Below are 14450 nucleotides of genomic sequence, written 5' to 3'. Positions count from 1 at the left end.
CATCGCGACCGTTGGCCACGAGCATCAGCACCCCCGCTGTGCAGCGGGTGTGTATCCTGACCCCGTATAGCTATGACGGTTCGTGGGATTGTACCGACCACAGTACAACGACGGCGGCTGGTCGGAAAGCGGTTAACAAAAGCCAAACTGTAATGGCTAGACAACTGGGTCAGATCAACTCCAAAACTGCAGCTCTTGTAGGATGTTCCCAGTCTCCAGTGGTCAGGACCAACCAAAAGTTATCCAAAGAAGAAAAAATGGTGAACCGACAACAGTGTCAGGGGCAGCCAAGATCCATTCATGCACATGGGAAGCACATGTAGCTCAAATTACTGAAAAAGTTAATGCTGGTTATGATAGAAAAATATCAGAACACAGAGCATCACAGTCTGTTGTGTATAGGACTGAGTAGCTGCAGACCTGTCAGGGTGCCCATGCTGACTCGTGTCCATGGCCAAAAGCACCTACAATGGGCAACGTGACCATCAGAACTGGACCATAAAGCACTGGAAGAAGGTGTCTTAGGGCTCAGTTACACTTGCCTCGGACAAGCTATCTCTCTAAACGTCAGTCAAAGCTCCTGTCACTAAATAAAATGGTTAGTTTACAGTCCTGTTTACACCTGCTTTTGCTTTGCTTTGCTTCGTTTTACATTTTTTTACCCCATGTAGCTTTACTTGTGCTTCAAAGCATCTTCAAACCCTCTATAGAAGTCTATGGCAAAGCTCGCTTGAAGCCCCACTGAAGCCCCACGAAGCCCCACCAAAGCCCCACCAAAGGCTCATCGAAGCCCCACCAAAGCCCTACCAAAGGCTAATCGAAGCCCCACCAAAGGCTCATCAAAGCCCCACCAAATGCTCATCGAAGCCCCACCAAAGCCTCATCGAAGCCCCACTGAAGCCTCATCAAAGTCCACCAAAGCACCAAGCAAAAGCAAGGTGTAAACATGACTGTAAGCTAACCATTTTATTTAGTGACAATGGCTTTGACTGGCATTCAGAGAGCTTTAACAAAACGTGTCCGACGCTTTGTTTTAAAGCAAGTGTAAACAAGCCCTTAGAGGTGTTGACTTGGCCCCCCAAATTCTCCAAATCTCAATCCAATCGCGTATCTGTGCTGGAAAAATAAGTGTGATCCATTAAGGCCCCACCTTGCAACTTACAGGACTTAACCACTTACCGACCGGCCACTGTATATATACGTCATTACTTTGAAGATGGATATCTCGGTAAGAGCAGCAGCTGCTGCCACAACCGAGGTATCCATCTTTAGGGCCGGCGGTTCTGTACACAATAATGGTGGTCTCTGCAGCGGGTTTGCCGCGAGATCACCATTATCGGCAGCGGGAGAGGTGCCACCCCCCCACCGCTCTCCCACACCCTCTGCCACTTACCGGAGCCATCGGTAGCGGCAGAGGCGATCGGGTCCTCTCACTTCTTAGGTATGGAGACGAGTGAGGCTAAGATGGCCCCCACCCATCTCCATACCATAGGACGGCGGAATCGACGTCATTACGTCAGCTCTGCCCATTTGTCTTAAAGGCACAATTTTTTTTGTGTAATTTTTCAAACGACTTTTTTTTTTTTTTTTTTTCATTAAAGTCTAAATATGAGATCTGAGGACTTTTTGACCCCAGATCTCATATTTAAGAGGACCTGTCATGCTTTTTTCTATTACAAGGGATGTTTACATTCCTTGTAATAGAAATAAAAGTGAATCAAATTTTTTTTTTAAAAAAACAGTGAAAAAATAAATAAAATAAAGTGAAATAAATAGGAAAAAAAAATGTTTAAAGCGCCCTGTCCCGTCGAGCTTGCGTGCAGAAGCGAACGCATACGTGAGTAGCGCCCGCATATGAAAACGGTGGTCAAACCACACATGTGAGGTGTCGCCGCGACTGGTAGAGTGAGAGAAATAATTCTAGCCCTAGACCTCCTCTGTAACGCAAAACATGCAACCTGTAAAATTTTTTAAACGTCGCCTATGGAGATTTTTAAGGGTAAAAATTTGACGCCATTCCACGAGCGGGCACAATTTTGAAGCGTGACATGTTGGGTATCAATTTACTTGGCGTAACATTATATTTCACAATATAAAAAAAATTCTGCTAACTTTACTGTTGTCTTATTTTTTTATTCAAAAAAGTGATTTTTTTTCCAAAAAAAGTGCGCTTATAAGACCGCTGCGCAAATACGGTGCAAAAAAAAGTATTGCAATGACCACCATTTTATTCTCTAGGGTGTTAGAAAAAAAAACAATATATAATGTTTGGGGGTTCTAAGTAATTTTCTAGCAAAAAAAACAATTTTAAACACCTAAAATCCAAAACAAGGCTAGTCCTTAATAGGATCCACTGTTGATGACTTGATGCCAGATACCAGAGCTTACCTTCAGAGGTCTAGTGGTGTCAATGCCTTTATGATGTCAAGGCCATTATGAATAAGCACTGAGCCATGTGTAAAATGGGGTTTACGATTGCAGATCTGGTGTCACTTGTGTTGTCCCCATGATGATACATGGTATTAGGGTTTGAGCATCTTTATTTAAAGTGTTTGTTAGGGCACAAGTAGAAATCACTGCCGGCCCCTCTATGATACTCAGGCATACCACACTATATATGTCTTTTCTAAAAACGAGGTTTGTAAATACCAATTTAGAGCTATCTTCAGGCCAATCACGTGACTCACGACCACTTTTCAGCTCAGATACATGGTTTCTGCAGGAGGGGCCGAGATCTCCCTCTGACGTCAGCCGGGGAGATCACATGGCCACTCAGCCCCTCCTATAGAAGCCCTGTCTCGGAGATGTAAAGCGACCACAAGTCATGTGATCGGCCTGAAGATAGCTCTAAATAGGTATTTACAAGGTATTTACAAAAGACATATAGAGTGTGGTATGCCTCAGTATCATAGAGGGGCTGGCAGTGACTATTGTAAGTTTTTGATTTCTACTAATAGAAGAGGGGGACAGAGACAGAGACACACAACACAGAGCTGACAGGCAGGGAGGGAGGGGGAGAGAGGAGAGCTGAGAGCAGGCTGCGGATGATGCAGGGACGTACTTTGACCACGGTGGACAGGGCTCAGCAGCCCTGATTATCAGTGCAGAGAGGGGAATATAGGAAGTGGCAGGATCAGGGAGGTTTTTTACAGTTTAGAGAGGGGCAGGTTACACAACACAAGCACTGTGCTGTTTAACCCCTTCCCGACCGCTGCATGACGATATATGTCGGCAGAATGGCACAGGTGGGCAAAAGAGCGTACAGGTACATCCCCTTTAAGAAGCGGCAATGTAGGCATGCACGCGTCGCCGGCGGGCTTCGTGACTGTGACCGCGGGTCCCACGGACTCAATGTCCGCCGGGTGCCCACGATCGTGTCATGGAGTGGAAGAGCGGGGAGATGCCTTTGTAAACAAGGCATTTCCCCGTTCTGCCTAGTAACATGACAGAGATCACTGCTCCCTGTCATTGGCAGTGATCGCTGTCATGTGTATAGTAACCCATCCCTCCCACAGTTAGAATCACTCCCTAGGACACACTTAACCCCTTGATTGCCCCCTAGTGTTTAACCACTTCCCTGCCAGTGTCATTTACACAGTGACCAGTGCATTTTTATAGCACTGATCGCTGTATAAATGACAATGGTCCCAAAATAGTGTCAAAAGTGTCCGATGTGTCCGCCATAATGTCGCAGTCCCAAATAAAAATCTCAGATCGCCGCCATTACTAAAAAAAAAAAATAATAATAAAAATGCCATAAAACTGTCCCCTATTTTGTAGATGCTATAACTTTTGTACAAACCAAAATATGTAGAAGAATACATAATGGCCTAAACTGCGTTTTTTTCAAAATTGTCGCAATTTTTTTGTTTACAGCGCAAAAAATAAAAACTGCAGAGGTGATCAAATACTACCAAAAAAAAGCTCTATTTGTGGGGAAAAAAGGACGTCAATTTTGTTTGGGTGCAATGTCGCACGACCGCGCAATTGTCAGTTAAAGCAACGCAGTGCCAAATCGCAAAAAGTGCTCTGGTCAGGAAGGGGGTAAATCCTTCCGGGGCTGAAGCCGTTAATCTGCTTTAAGGGACCAGGATATAAATTTTTTTTTTGGGGTTAACAAACACTTTAAGTGGTGTGCGGACAACTTTTTCTATTCTATGTGATGGTGGCGATCCGAGGAGAGCACCCACTACTAGACATGTGAAATTTGTTTCGTTCAAAATTAGTTTTTTAACAAATTTTGACAAATTCGTTAATTTCGGAAACAGCTGAATTAATGAAAACCCATTTCACTAATTTTTCCGAATATTCGTAAATTTGAAAATTCGTAAATTAGAATTTTCTAATTTTCTAAAATCCGAGAACCCGAAAATTCGAAAATCAGAAATAATAACTAACTAATAAATTATAGGTATTGGAATTTCCTTTCAAATTTGGCTGTTAGTGAATGTAAGGAATACCAATTTATTCTAAATTACAAAATATCCAAAATAACGAATGCCACATCTAAACGAATGGAACATAACACATTAATAATAATAGATAATAATAATAATAATAAAAACTTTTCGTTATTATTATTTATTATCAATTTGTTCTGTTCCATTTGTTTAGGTGCGGCATTTGTTATTTCGGATAATTCGTAACTTCGGATAAATTCGTATTCGTTACATTCACTAACAGTCAAATTTGAAAGGAAATTCCAATACCTATCATTGAATAGTTAGTTATTATTAGTTAGTTAGTTATTATTTAGAATTTTCGGATTTTGTTTTTTCGAATTTCTGAATTTTCTTTCTTATTTTTGAATATTCAAATTTACGAATTGCGATCATAATGAATGAACTGAAAAACGAAAAAAAAAAGGAATGAAACGAAAACTAACACATTTTTCGGCATGTGCACATGTCTACCCACTATGGAGATCTCAGTATATGGATTGTGGTCCAACCTGGAGCGGCGTTACCTTTTCTTTGGACGGTGTCGATGCCTTAATGGCACAGGGCTGTTCTGGTGACAAAAGGGGGTCCTACTCAATATTTGGGGAGTGATCATAATGTTATGGCTGATCAGTGTAGATAAGACCAAAAAAAGGGACAACTGGGAAGGAAAAAAAAAGGATTAGGTTTCCCAAAAGAGAGACTTCTTTTCCAAATGATGGGAAGTTGAGAGCTATGTGTTTGGTTGTGTAAGTATGTGTGTATTTCCTTTTTAGCTACTAGGCCGGTACATGAACCAACAACGACCTTGACAGAAGGTAGAGGAGCAAAAAAAGAGGAGGAAAGAGTACGAAGTTATTTTCCTGAGACCTTCCTTTTTATGGTTCTAGAAGTGAAGTAAGTAAAACTCTGAATGAATTTTAGTATTATTAACACTCAAAAGAGGTAATACCCAACAAAAAGGTAATGAAATAAAAAAACAGCACAAGGCTGTATCAGCAAAGGAACATCTACAATTAAAGACACCAACACACAACTGCCAGACTGACTCATTTAATCCATTTATTAACAAAAATGCACATTAGAAACAAGAACAATTCCATACATAGCTGGTTTTATTTTGTTCCATTTTATCTATACACTAGGCTACTTTCTAGAGTGTAGACATGTGCAATTCATTTTTTTTATCGAAAAATCATAAATTTAGTAAACATCCGAATTAACGAAAACCCATTTAACTTTTTTTTCTCAAATATTTGTAAAATTTGAAAATTCGTAACATTCGTAAAATTCCTAAAATTTGTAAGTTTTTTAAAATTAGAAAATTATAAAATCTAAAATAGTAACTAACTATTAAATTATAGGTATTGGAATTTCCTTTCAAATTTGGCTGTTAGTGAACGTAATGAATACAAATTTATCCAAAGTTATGAATTATTCGAAATAACGAATGCTGTATCTAAACGAATGGAATGTAACAAAGTAATAATAATAAATAACAATAATAATAAAAACTTTTTTATTATTATTTACTATTAATTTGTTCCGTTCAATTTGTTGAGATGCGGCATTCGTTATTTTGGATAAATAGTAAATACTTTGGATAAATTTGTATTCGTTACGTTCACTAACAGACAAATTTGAAAGGAAATTCCAATACCATTAATTTAATAGTTCGTTATTATTAGTTAGTTAGTTATTATTTAGAATTTTCGGATTTTCGTTCTTTGGAATTTTTGGATTTTCTAATTTTTGAATTTTTTGATTTTCGAATTTTCGAATTTATGAATTTTCGAATTTACAAATTTACAAATTTACAAATTTATGAATTGCAATCATAACGAAGGATCCAAGAAACAATCAAACAAAAAAAACCCATGACAAGAAAATGAAAATGAACACATTTTTCAACAGTGCACATGTCTGCTAGAGAGCTCATTGGTGTCTATAGTTATTTTCTACCTATGTTTAAAACACATCTGGCTTTTATGCCCTGTTATGTGCCTTATTTCCTTCTTTTGATCAGGTATACATACTCCAAACAAGCAGTAATCCATTTACAATAAACACACTGCCTGGTGTAAATTTACATGCAGGTATGTAGGTGGGGTGCAGCATGGTGTGGCGGCAATAATTCACACAGGTGCAATAATAAACTTACACTGATGCAATGCAGCAACAGTTCACAACAATCCTGGTGGGAAAACTGCCCAATCAGGTGCACTCACAGTTACAGCAACGTTGACAGTGTGGGTTCCAGCCAGAATTACAGCAGAGAGGGGCAGAATGCAGCCTGCCCATTTTGTGCCCAATCGGGAAAATGTGCAGAAGAAATGCAACCCCACACTTACCCTTATCATCAGGAACCTTTCCCTACTGCTAGTACTGTTCCTAACAGACGGGGTACCTTTCCCTGCACTACCCACTCCTATAAAGCGCACCAAACCCAGGAGCCAATGCCTTAAATAGGCTCTACCTGACCCAAGATGGCTGCCAAAGTCACACAGAGCAACAGCATCCCCCAGTAACCCAGGACAGTGGTTCTCAACGTCAGTCCTCAAGTACCCCCAACGGTCTATATTTTCAGGTTTTCCTTTACTTTGCAAGGCTGCTTTAAATCAATATCAATGACATGGTATTGATAAGGGCTATTTTATCTAAGGGAAGTTCCCAAAACATGGCCCATTGGGGGTACTTGAGGACTGAGGTAGAGAGCCACTGATCCAGGAAACCATGGAGGAACCAGATTCCTCCTGACTTCCTCTCCAGCTGCAGAGCCACTATGGTTGAGCGGGAACCTGCAGTGGAGAAAATAAACTATACCTGCTTACACATGGAACCCCAACAACCGCCAAATAGATTCAAACCAAATGAACAAAAATGACAGTAGAAAAATGAAAGGAAGAAATTGTTTTTTTTTTCATATGCTTTCATAAATAAGGGCCATTTTGATGCAATCCTCTACCCAAGCAATGCAACAACAGGACTTTATATCACAGGAGAAGATTCAGATGTTTGCAATAACTCATGACAAGCTAACAAAATATAACTTTTATCAGATAATTGTGGTCAGAGTAATGAAGTTTAATTCATGACTGGTCACTATGGACTAGAACACAACTTTGCAGGCAGAAACATGAGTATGAACTACGAGTGAATAGAGTTATGAAGAGGATTTGACATTAAAACATAATGGGCGATAGAATGGTTGGAGCTTGGATTTCCATTGGAGTCATCGTCATACCAAGCACTTATAAAAAGTCTAGGGGGATTCTATCTTGTTAGATTTCAAATAGTCCATGTAAGTTTGTAGGCTAAACTAAAAAACAATAATGCTCTAATGCTCAAGAAAGTAAATCCTGTGGCTGGTGACACTGTATGCTGGTGTTGGTTGGAATGGAAGGCTCATCAGGTTCAACTAAAACCACAAGAAAATAGCACCCAGCAGACCGTAAAGCTAAAATAGTAAAAGATGATGAGAATTGGTTTCAGCTTGGTTCTCCACCCACAGAACCCCCCCCCCCCCAATGCATTTTGCCTAGGTGGGGCTTATACATAGAGGCCTCTATGTTTAAGCCCCACATGGGCGAAATGCTTTGGAGGTTCTTTTATGGGTGGAGAACAAAGCTTAAGTCAATTCTCATCATCTTTTACTATTTTAGCTTTTCAGTCTGCTGATCCTGTGTGTGTCTGAGCACCTTTTGCTTGCAGTCCATGTAAGTTTGTATTTTTGACTTATCTGTTTACTTCAAGCTGATAACACAAACACATGATCATATATGATCGTATATGATCATTTCTATGCTTTTTAGGAGCGGTGGCATTTTTGAACTCCATACGAAGGCTCCAGACACTATCACAGACTGGAATGGGGGAGCAGTATGTTTGGGTCCCACTGGATTTGGCTTGTCTCCTCCTGCCTCACTTCGAGTCTTCCAACCATTCTTTGTGGATCTCACCCTCCCATACTCTGTAGTGCGGGGAGAAATATTTACCTTAAAAGCTTCTACATTTAACTACATGAAGAGCCCTATGAAGGTAAATAAAAATGAGAAAATGAATGTCACATTGTGAAAAATATACTTCCCCCTTACTTGGGTTGCTGTGTACCAGTAAAAATGGGTGAAAGAGGTTTTTAAATTTTTTAATTTTATTTAACTGTTTGTCCGATCCATTGTAACTCTTGATGACTAAAAAAGATTGTTTCCACTTCTACATTTCATACTTTGATCCAACTATAACCAAATCTGTAGATTTTTCCTGCATGTAAGTGGGTGGACAGTTCACGTTACTTTTGTTTCTATTACATAGTTACATAGTAGGTGAGGTTGAAAAAAGACACAAGTCCATCAAGTCCAACCTGTGTGTGTGCCTTTATGTCAGTATTACATTGTATATCCCTGTATGTTGTGGTCGTTCAGGTGCTTATCTAATAGTTTTTTAAAACTATCGATGCTCCCCGCTGAGACCACCACCTGTGGAATGGAATTCCAAATCCTTAAGGCTCTTACCGTAAAGAACCCTCTACTCAGTTTAAGGTTAAACCTATTTTAGTGAATGGGTGCGTGTCTTATTAAATTCCCTTTCACAGAAACGTTTTATCCCTATTGTGGGGTCACCAGTACGGTATTTGTACATTGAAATCATATCCCCTCTCATGCGTCTCTTCTCCAGAGAGAATAAGTTCCGTGCTCGTAATCTTTCCTTATAACTAAGGTCCTCCAGACCCTTTATTAGCTTTTTTGCCCTTCTCTGGACTCTCTCCAGCTCCAGTACATCCTTCCTGAGGACTGGTGCCCAGAACTGGATGGCATACTCCAGGTGCAGTCGGACCAGAGTTTTGTGGAGTGGGAGAATTATTCAAAGAGTTTAGCAGGAAAAATAACCAGCTGATCATGTTTTTTATTCTTACAAATCAGCAATGTATCAGTAATGCTGTGCTGATGAGGCATTTATAGCTATAGAAAAGGTAATGCTAAAGGCTAATATGTGTAGCATGAAAGCAGCACTGACCAGGGTATGACCTGGGGATTGGCCTGTTTAAGTACCAGCAGATTGATTGTATCCCCAGTGGAGCAAATTCTAAACAATTCTCTTACGTCTAAAGAGAAGAAAATTATTTTTTGGCTTCAAAAGTTATGATTTATGAGAGCATGAGCAAGACTTGATGAAACCCAAAAGAGCAATATTTTTTTTTTGTATTGAGCAGTTAGCGATCACAGTGTAGTATGATGAGACTGAGAGGCAGGGATTACAGGTATTACAGGGATTACAGTTCATCTGAGGTCTAATAGTTGTTATAATGATGTCAAATTTCTGATGAAAGGCTGATAATCCATACTTTGGAAATCTGAGTCTAGAGCTACCCCCTGTAGGTGCTATTGGTAATAGCTGGCTCTTGCCAAGTAGTGCAGAGGCTTTTTATCTCCACAAGTACCAGTCCACGCACACAAACTCTTATGAGAAGGACACAGGGAAAAAGCCAGTACTCTGAGACCCTATGAAAGCTTTCTCAGTTCATAGCTACCTCTGGCACTTACATCCCAAAAGCAGACAACCACCAGGCATCACAATTCAGGGTCATTACTCATAAGTCTCCAGGACAGCTGCACACCTTCTAGCTTCCTTCGGACATGATCCAGTGAGGAAACAATCATTCTCCTGATCCTTTACAGTGAAATCCCACAACCAGTTCCTTCAGAAAGATCACTCCTTTTCATTAGCTCTGCCACAACCGAGGCCTCAAATATCAGCAACTCAGTCCATAGGTTGCTTCCCGGGGCAGTAGCCCCAGAGGCATTGTAACCAGTGGCGGCTGGTAACGTTTTAGGATGGGGGGTGCCAGACCCCGCCCTGCCTTTTTGAACCCTCCTACTCCTCATAAACCCACCCTTATATAATCCACCCACTCCATCCCCTGTATTCCACTTGCTTCCATCTATAGTGTCAGGAGTATACAGCTCAGCATCACAGGAGAGAGTATACAGCTCAGCATCACAGGACAGAGTATACAGCTCAGCATCATAGGACAGAGTATACAGCCCCAGAATCACAGGACAGAGTATACAGCTCAGCATCACAGGACAGAGTATATAGCTCAGCCTCACAGATTAGGGTATGCAGGTAAACATCATCTGTCTAGCTAGCCAGGGGAGGACTGACAACTCATGGGGCTCCCAGGCAATAGGAAATCATGGGGACCCCTGTGTCCCCACCCACACTCAAGTCACACCCACACAAAGGGAAATAACTGCAACCAATCTTTTGTGGCTCTCACTGCAGCAGCTGAAAGTCGACATCTCCTGCTCTAGCTGCTGCAGTGAGAGCCACAAAAGATTGGTTCCAGTTTCTTCCCCCACCTGCTGCAATGGTCACCTGCTCTAGTCACACACCATCCCCCTCTTGGGGGGAGGGGGTGGGAATGCAAGGGTCCCCCATGCACCTGGAGCCAAAAAGAAAGGAAAGAAGAAATGCGGCATGCTTTAGTGTTCTGCAGCAAAAAATGGGCGTGGTCAGATTGCAATAACAAATGGGAGGGGCTTATGGGGCACAGTTAAACAAAGCCCAGGCTCACCTGCACCTGTAAATGTGCTTTGATTGCTTTGCCACAAGCAAGAGTCCCACAGACATATAAACCTCAGCCAGGAACGTGCATTGGCTCCTGAATGACGCTGTGGGCACGCCCCTCCTATTGGCCGGGAAGCCGAGGTCGTCATGTGATGGCCACCCAGGATGAGAGAGTTACCTTGCAGCTGTCATTTGACTATATGCGGGATGGGAGGAGGTTAAGGGGTAAATCTTCCGCAGCTGAAGTGGTAAACAGGGACCTGGACATTGCCATACACAGTAGTGAGTGAAGGAGAGAGACTGGTGTCCAGGTCAGGGACTGTCGCTCTATCTATCAGAGTCCCTGTGTACTTATCAGAAACCATGAATCAGACTGAGACATAAGTACAGTTAAATCTCACTTGTTTAATAATAATAAAAAAACAAGGTAAACAGAGGAAACGTAGTCAAAACATAGACGGAGTTCAGGAACCGGAACGGATAGTCAGAGAAGCCAAAACGTCAGGGAGCCAGAGATGAGCGTAGTAGAACAGCAAGCAGGATCTGGAGCCAGAAGAAATATCAGCCAAGCAAGTCTTTAACAGGAACACAGGAGATTTTCTCTAGAGATGTGACCAAGGCAAAGGCAGAGATCATCTGGGCTGGACGGCTTAAGTAGGCAGGACCGAGGAACAGGATATCATCAACAGGTGAGTCACTGTGGAGAGATAGGAGCTGGCATTTAGTCGACAACTGAACGGCCAGCTCAGAGAAGGAAGGGCTGAGCCCAGCCCTGACAGTACTGTGACATGCTGTGTATACAGTGGGGGAGGGGTCTCTCAGCATGCAGCCAGTGTTATCCCATGTCTCAGTGTAGCACACACACAGGCAGTAGACATATACATAGGCAGTACAAACACACATTGCCAGGTGAACAACAATCCCCCTCCTCCTAAGGACTTGTTCATGTCTCCTCACCTCCTCTCACAGCCAGGTATGATTCTTCCAGCATGCAGCCATGCATTCCAAGCAGGCAGATTAGGGAGAGGGGGAAGTGGAGAAAGTAGGAAGCTGCACACTGCACACACATTGCTGGCTTCACAGGCTCATCTATCCATCACACATCTCTATAGACACAGTGCACTTCTTCCCCAATCCCTAACTCTGACAATCGTATCTGTCCTCTATGGAGAGGGCATAGGCTGGCTGTTCCCCCCTTCCACACACTCTCAGTGTGTGATCGGGCAGGGACATCCATCTCTGCTGTGCACTGTCTGAGTGGAGACTGAAGAATGACTGAGAGAGCAGGGAAGTGTGTGCAGAGTGGAGGGGTGGATCGCTGCTGTCATAGTCAGGCAGTGTCAGTCAGAAGAAAGAGACTGAGTCCCGGGACACTTAAATCAGCCTTACCTTGCCTGGAATCGTGCAGCTCAGTGAGCTCAAATCTTACTAATCCACCACTCATTGGAAACTCGCAGTCAGTCAGACGGTCCACAGCACAGTGAGTCTGGAAACCAGAAGCGGTGCCGCAAAAAGCACCGCCCACTGTCCACTCCCCGCTAATTAAAACAAAGGAGGCCAGAGACAAATAAGTGTAGAGTGGGAGTGTTTGCAGATGCATCGCTTCCGCCCTGAACACTCCCTAAACATGGGCAAATCAGCTTCCCAGTTTGCAATCAGCTGATTGCAGGCTGGGAAGCTTCCCATAGACTGCTGTGTGTCCGGCGCCCAGACACTCTTAAAGTGACCTTTTTTTTCTAAATAACTTGGGGGGTGTCGGAGCCCATGCGCACCCTATGGACGGGCTGCCACTGTTTGGAACCCTCCCTGGAAAGGAAAGAACAATCTCTCAAAGGCTCCGAACTATTTATCACCTCCCCAACCACCCTCTGGATTCACCATCCCAGGGTTTGGCTAGGGCATGATAAATATTCAGGCTGGTTATTTGAATCTCCCTGCCTCATATTCCAGAAGCTTGTTCCAGAAGCAGGAGGAAGCAATCAAACTCCCAGCCTGTGAAACCTTGAACAGACCAGAACAAATGATCACTGCTCCCTTGTCTGCAAAAGGAGCCTAAAACTAAAACAAGGCTAGCATCCTACACTATGGAAGGTACTACACAAGGAATAAAATTTATACTTAATGCATAAGGTTATAAAGTCAAAAAGTGACTTTAGGCTTAATGGTCCCCCTTTCCCCAGCTTCCCAAAATCCTACAGTTGTATAGGGTCTCCTGGAGTGAACTCCAACTGGATCTGACCTAAGGATGCTACACACTTATTTTCCCATGCTTTCCACAGCCAAGGCGTGTTCTTTGTATTATTCAGAGGCACAGATTGGCTGTCCTTTGCCTAGGCGGAACCAGTGTTGTGCCATGTCCGGCATCAGCTCAGTTTTGGAAGGAACTCCCTCCAAAAACAATTATAATTATTAAGGACTAAAACTATGTTTTAGGAGGGGTGCAAACAGAAGAACTAGTGAACCATCCTAACGTAAGTTTTTGACATGCCCTGCTTTAATACTATATCTCAATGCTTTAACCACTTCCCATCCGGCCTATAGCAGAATGATGGCTGGGCGGTGGTTCAGTTATCCTGACTGGGCGTCATATGACATCCTTCAGGATAACAGCCGCCGCGCGCCCGTGTTGGCGTGCATCGTGGCAATCGGTGGAGCGGTGTGTCAATCTGACACACCTCTCCACCGATCTTGGTAAAGAGCCTCCGGCGGAGGCTCTTTACCACGTGATCAGCCATGTCCAATCACGACTGATCACGATGTTAATAGGAAAAGCCGTTGATCGGCTTTTCCTCACTCGTGTCTGACAGATGCGAGTAGAGGAGAGCCGATTCACGGCTCTCCTGACAGGGGGGGTCTGCACTGATTGTTTATCAGCGCAGCCCCCCCTCGGATGCCCGCACTAGATCACCAGGGAAGCCGCCAGGACCACCAGGGAAGAAGACAACATGTGGATGGCCAGGTATGTACCCCATGGCCATCCACATGTGCCCAATGTGCCCAGTCTGTGCCCAATCTGTGCCAATCAGTGCCCACAAATGGGCACTGACTGGCACCATTATAAATCAGTGATGCCCAGCAATGCCACCCATCAATGTAATCAGTGCCACCAGTGTCAACAGTGCCACCCATCAGTGCCCATTAGTGCCCACCTATCAGTGCTCGCCCATGCCACCTATCAGTGCCATCCATAAGTACCCATCAGTGCCACCTATGAGTGCCCATCAGTGCCGCCTATGAGTGCCCATCAGTGCCGCATACCAGTGCCACCTATCAGTGTCCATCAGTGCCGCCTATCAGTGCCCATCATCAGTGCCACCTCATCAGTGCCACCTCATTGGTGCCACCTCATCGGTGCCCATCAGTGCCGCCTTATCAGTGCAGCCATATCAGTGCCCATCATTGAAGAAGAAAACATACTTATTTACAAAAATTTTTAACAGAAAC

The 14450-nt window shown here is 43.1% G+C and overlaps 1 protein-coding gene across 1 annotated transcript in view; it reads left to right on the top strand.

The window, feature by feature from the left end:
- LOC141106652 (alpha-2-macroglobulin-like) overlaps window positions 1-14450 on the top strand; it is a 242068-nt gene that overhangs the window by 107931 nt on the left and 119687 nt on the right. Inside the window, exons 19-20 of the mRNA XM_073597595.1 lie at window positions 5216-5336; window positions 8252-8477. Coding sequence (XP_073453696.1) covers window positions 5216-5336; window positions 8252-8477 — 347 coding nt within the window. The remainder of the gene's footprint in view (window positions 1-5215; window positions 5337-8251; window positions 8478-14450) is intronic.

This window comes from Aquarana catesbeiana, linkage group LG08, assembly GCF_042186555.1.
Source record: "Aquarana catesbeiana isolate 2022-GZ linkage group LG08, ASM4218655v1, whole genome shotgun sequence".
Classification (NCBI taxonomy): domain Eukaryota; kingdom Metazoa; phylum Chordata; class Amphibia; order Anura; family Ranidae; genus Aquarana; species Aquarana catesbeiana.
The sequence above is the reverse complement of the archived record's forward strand: the minus strand, read 5'-3'. Positions and strand labels throughout refer to the sequence as shown.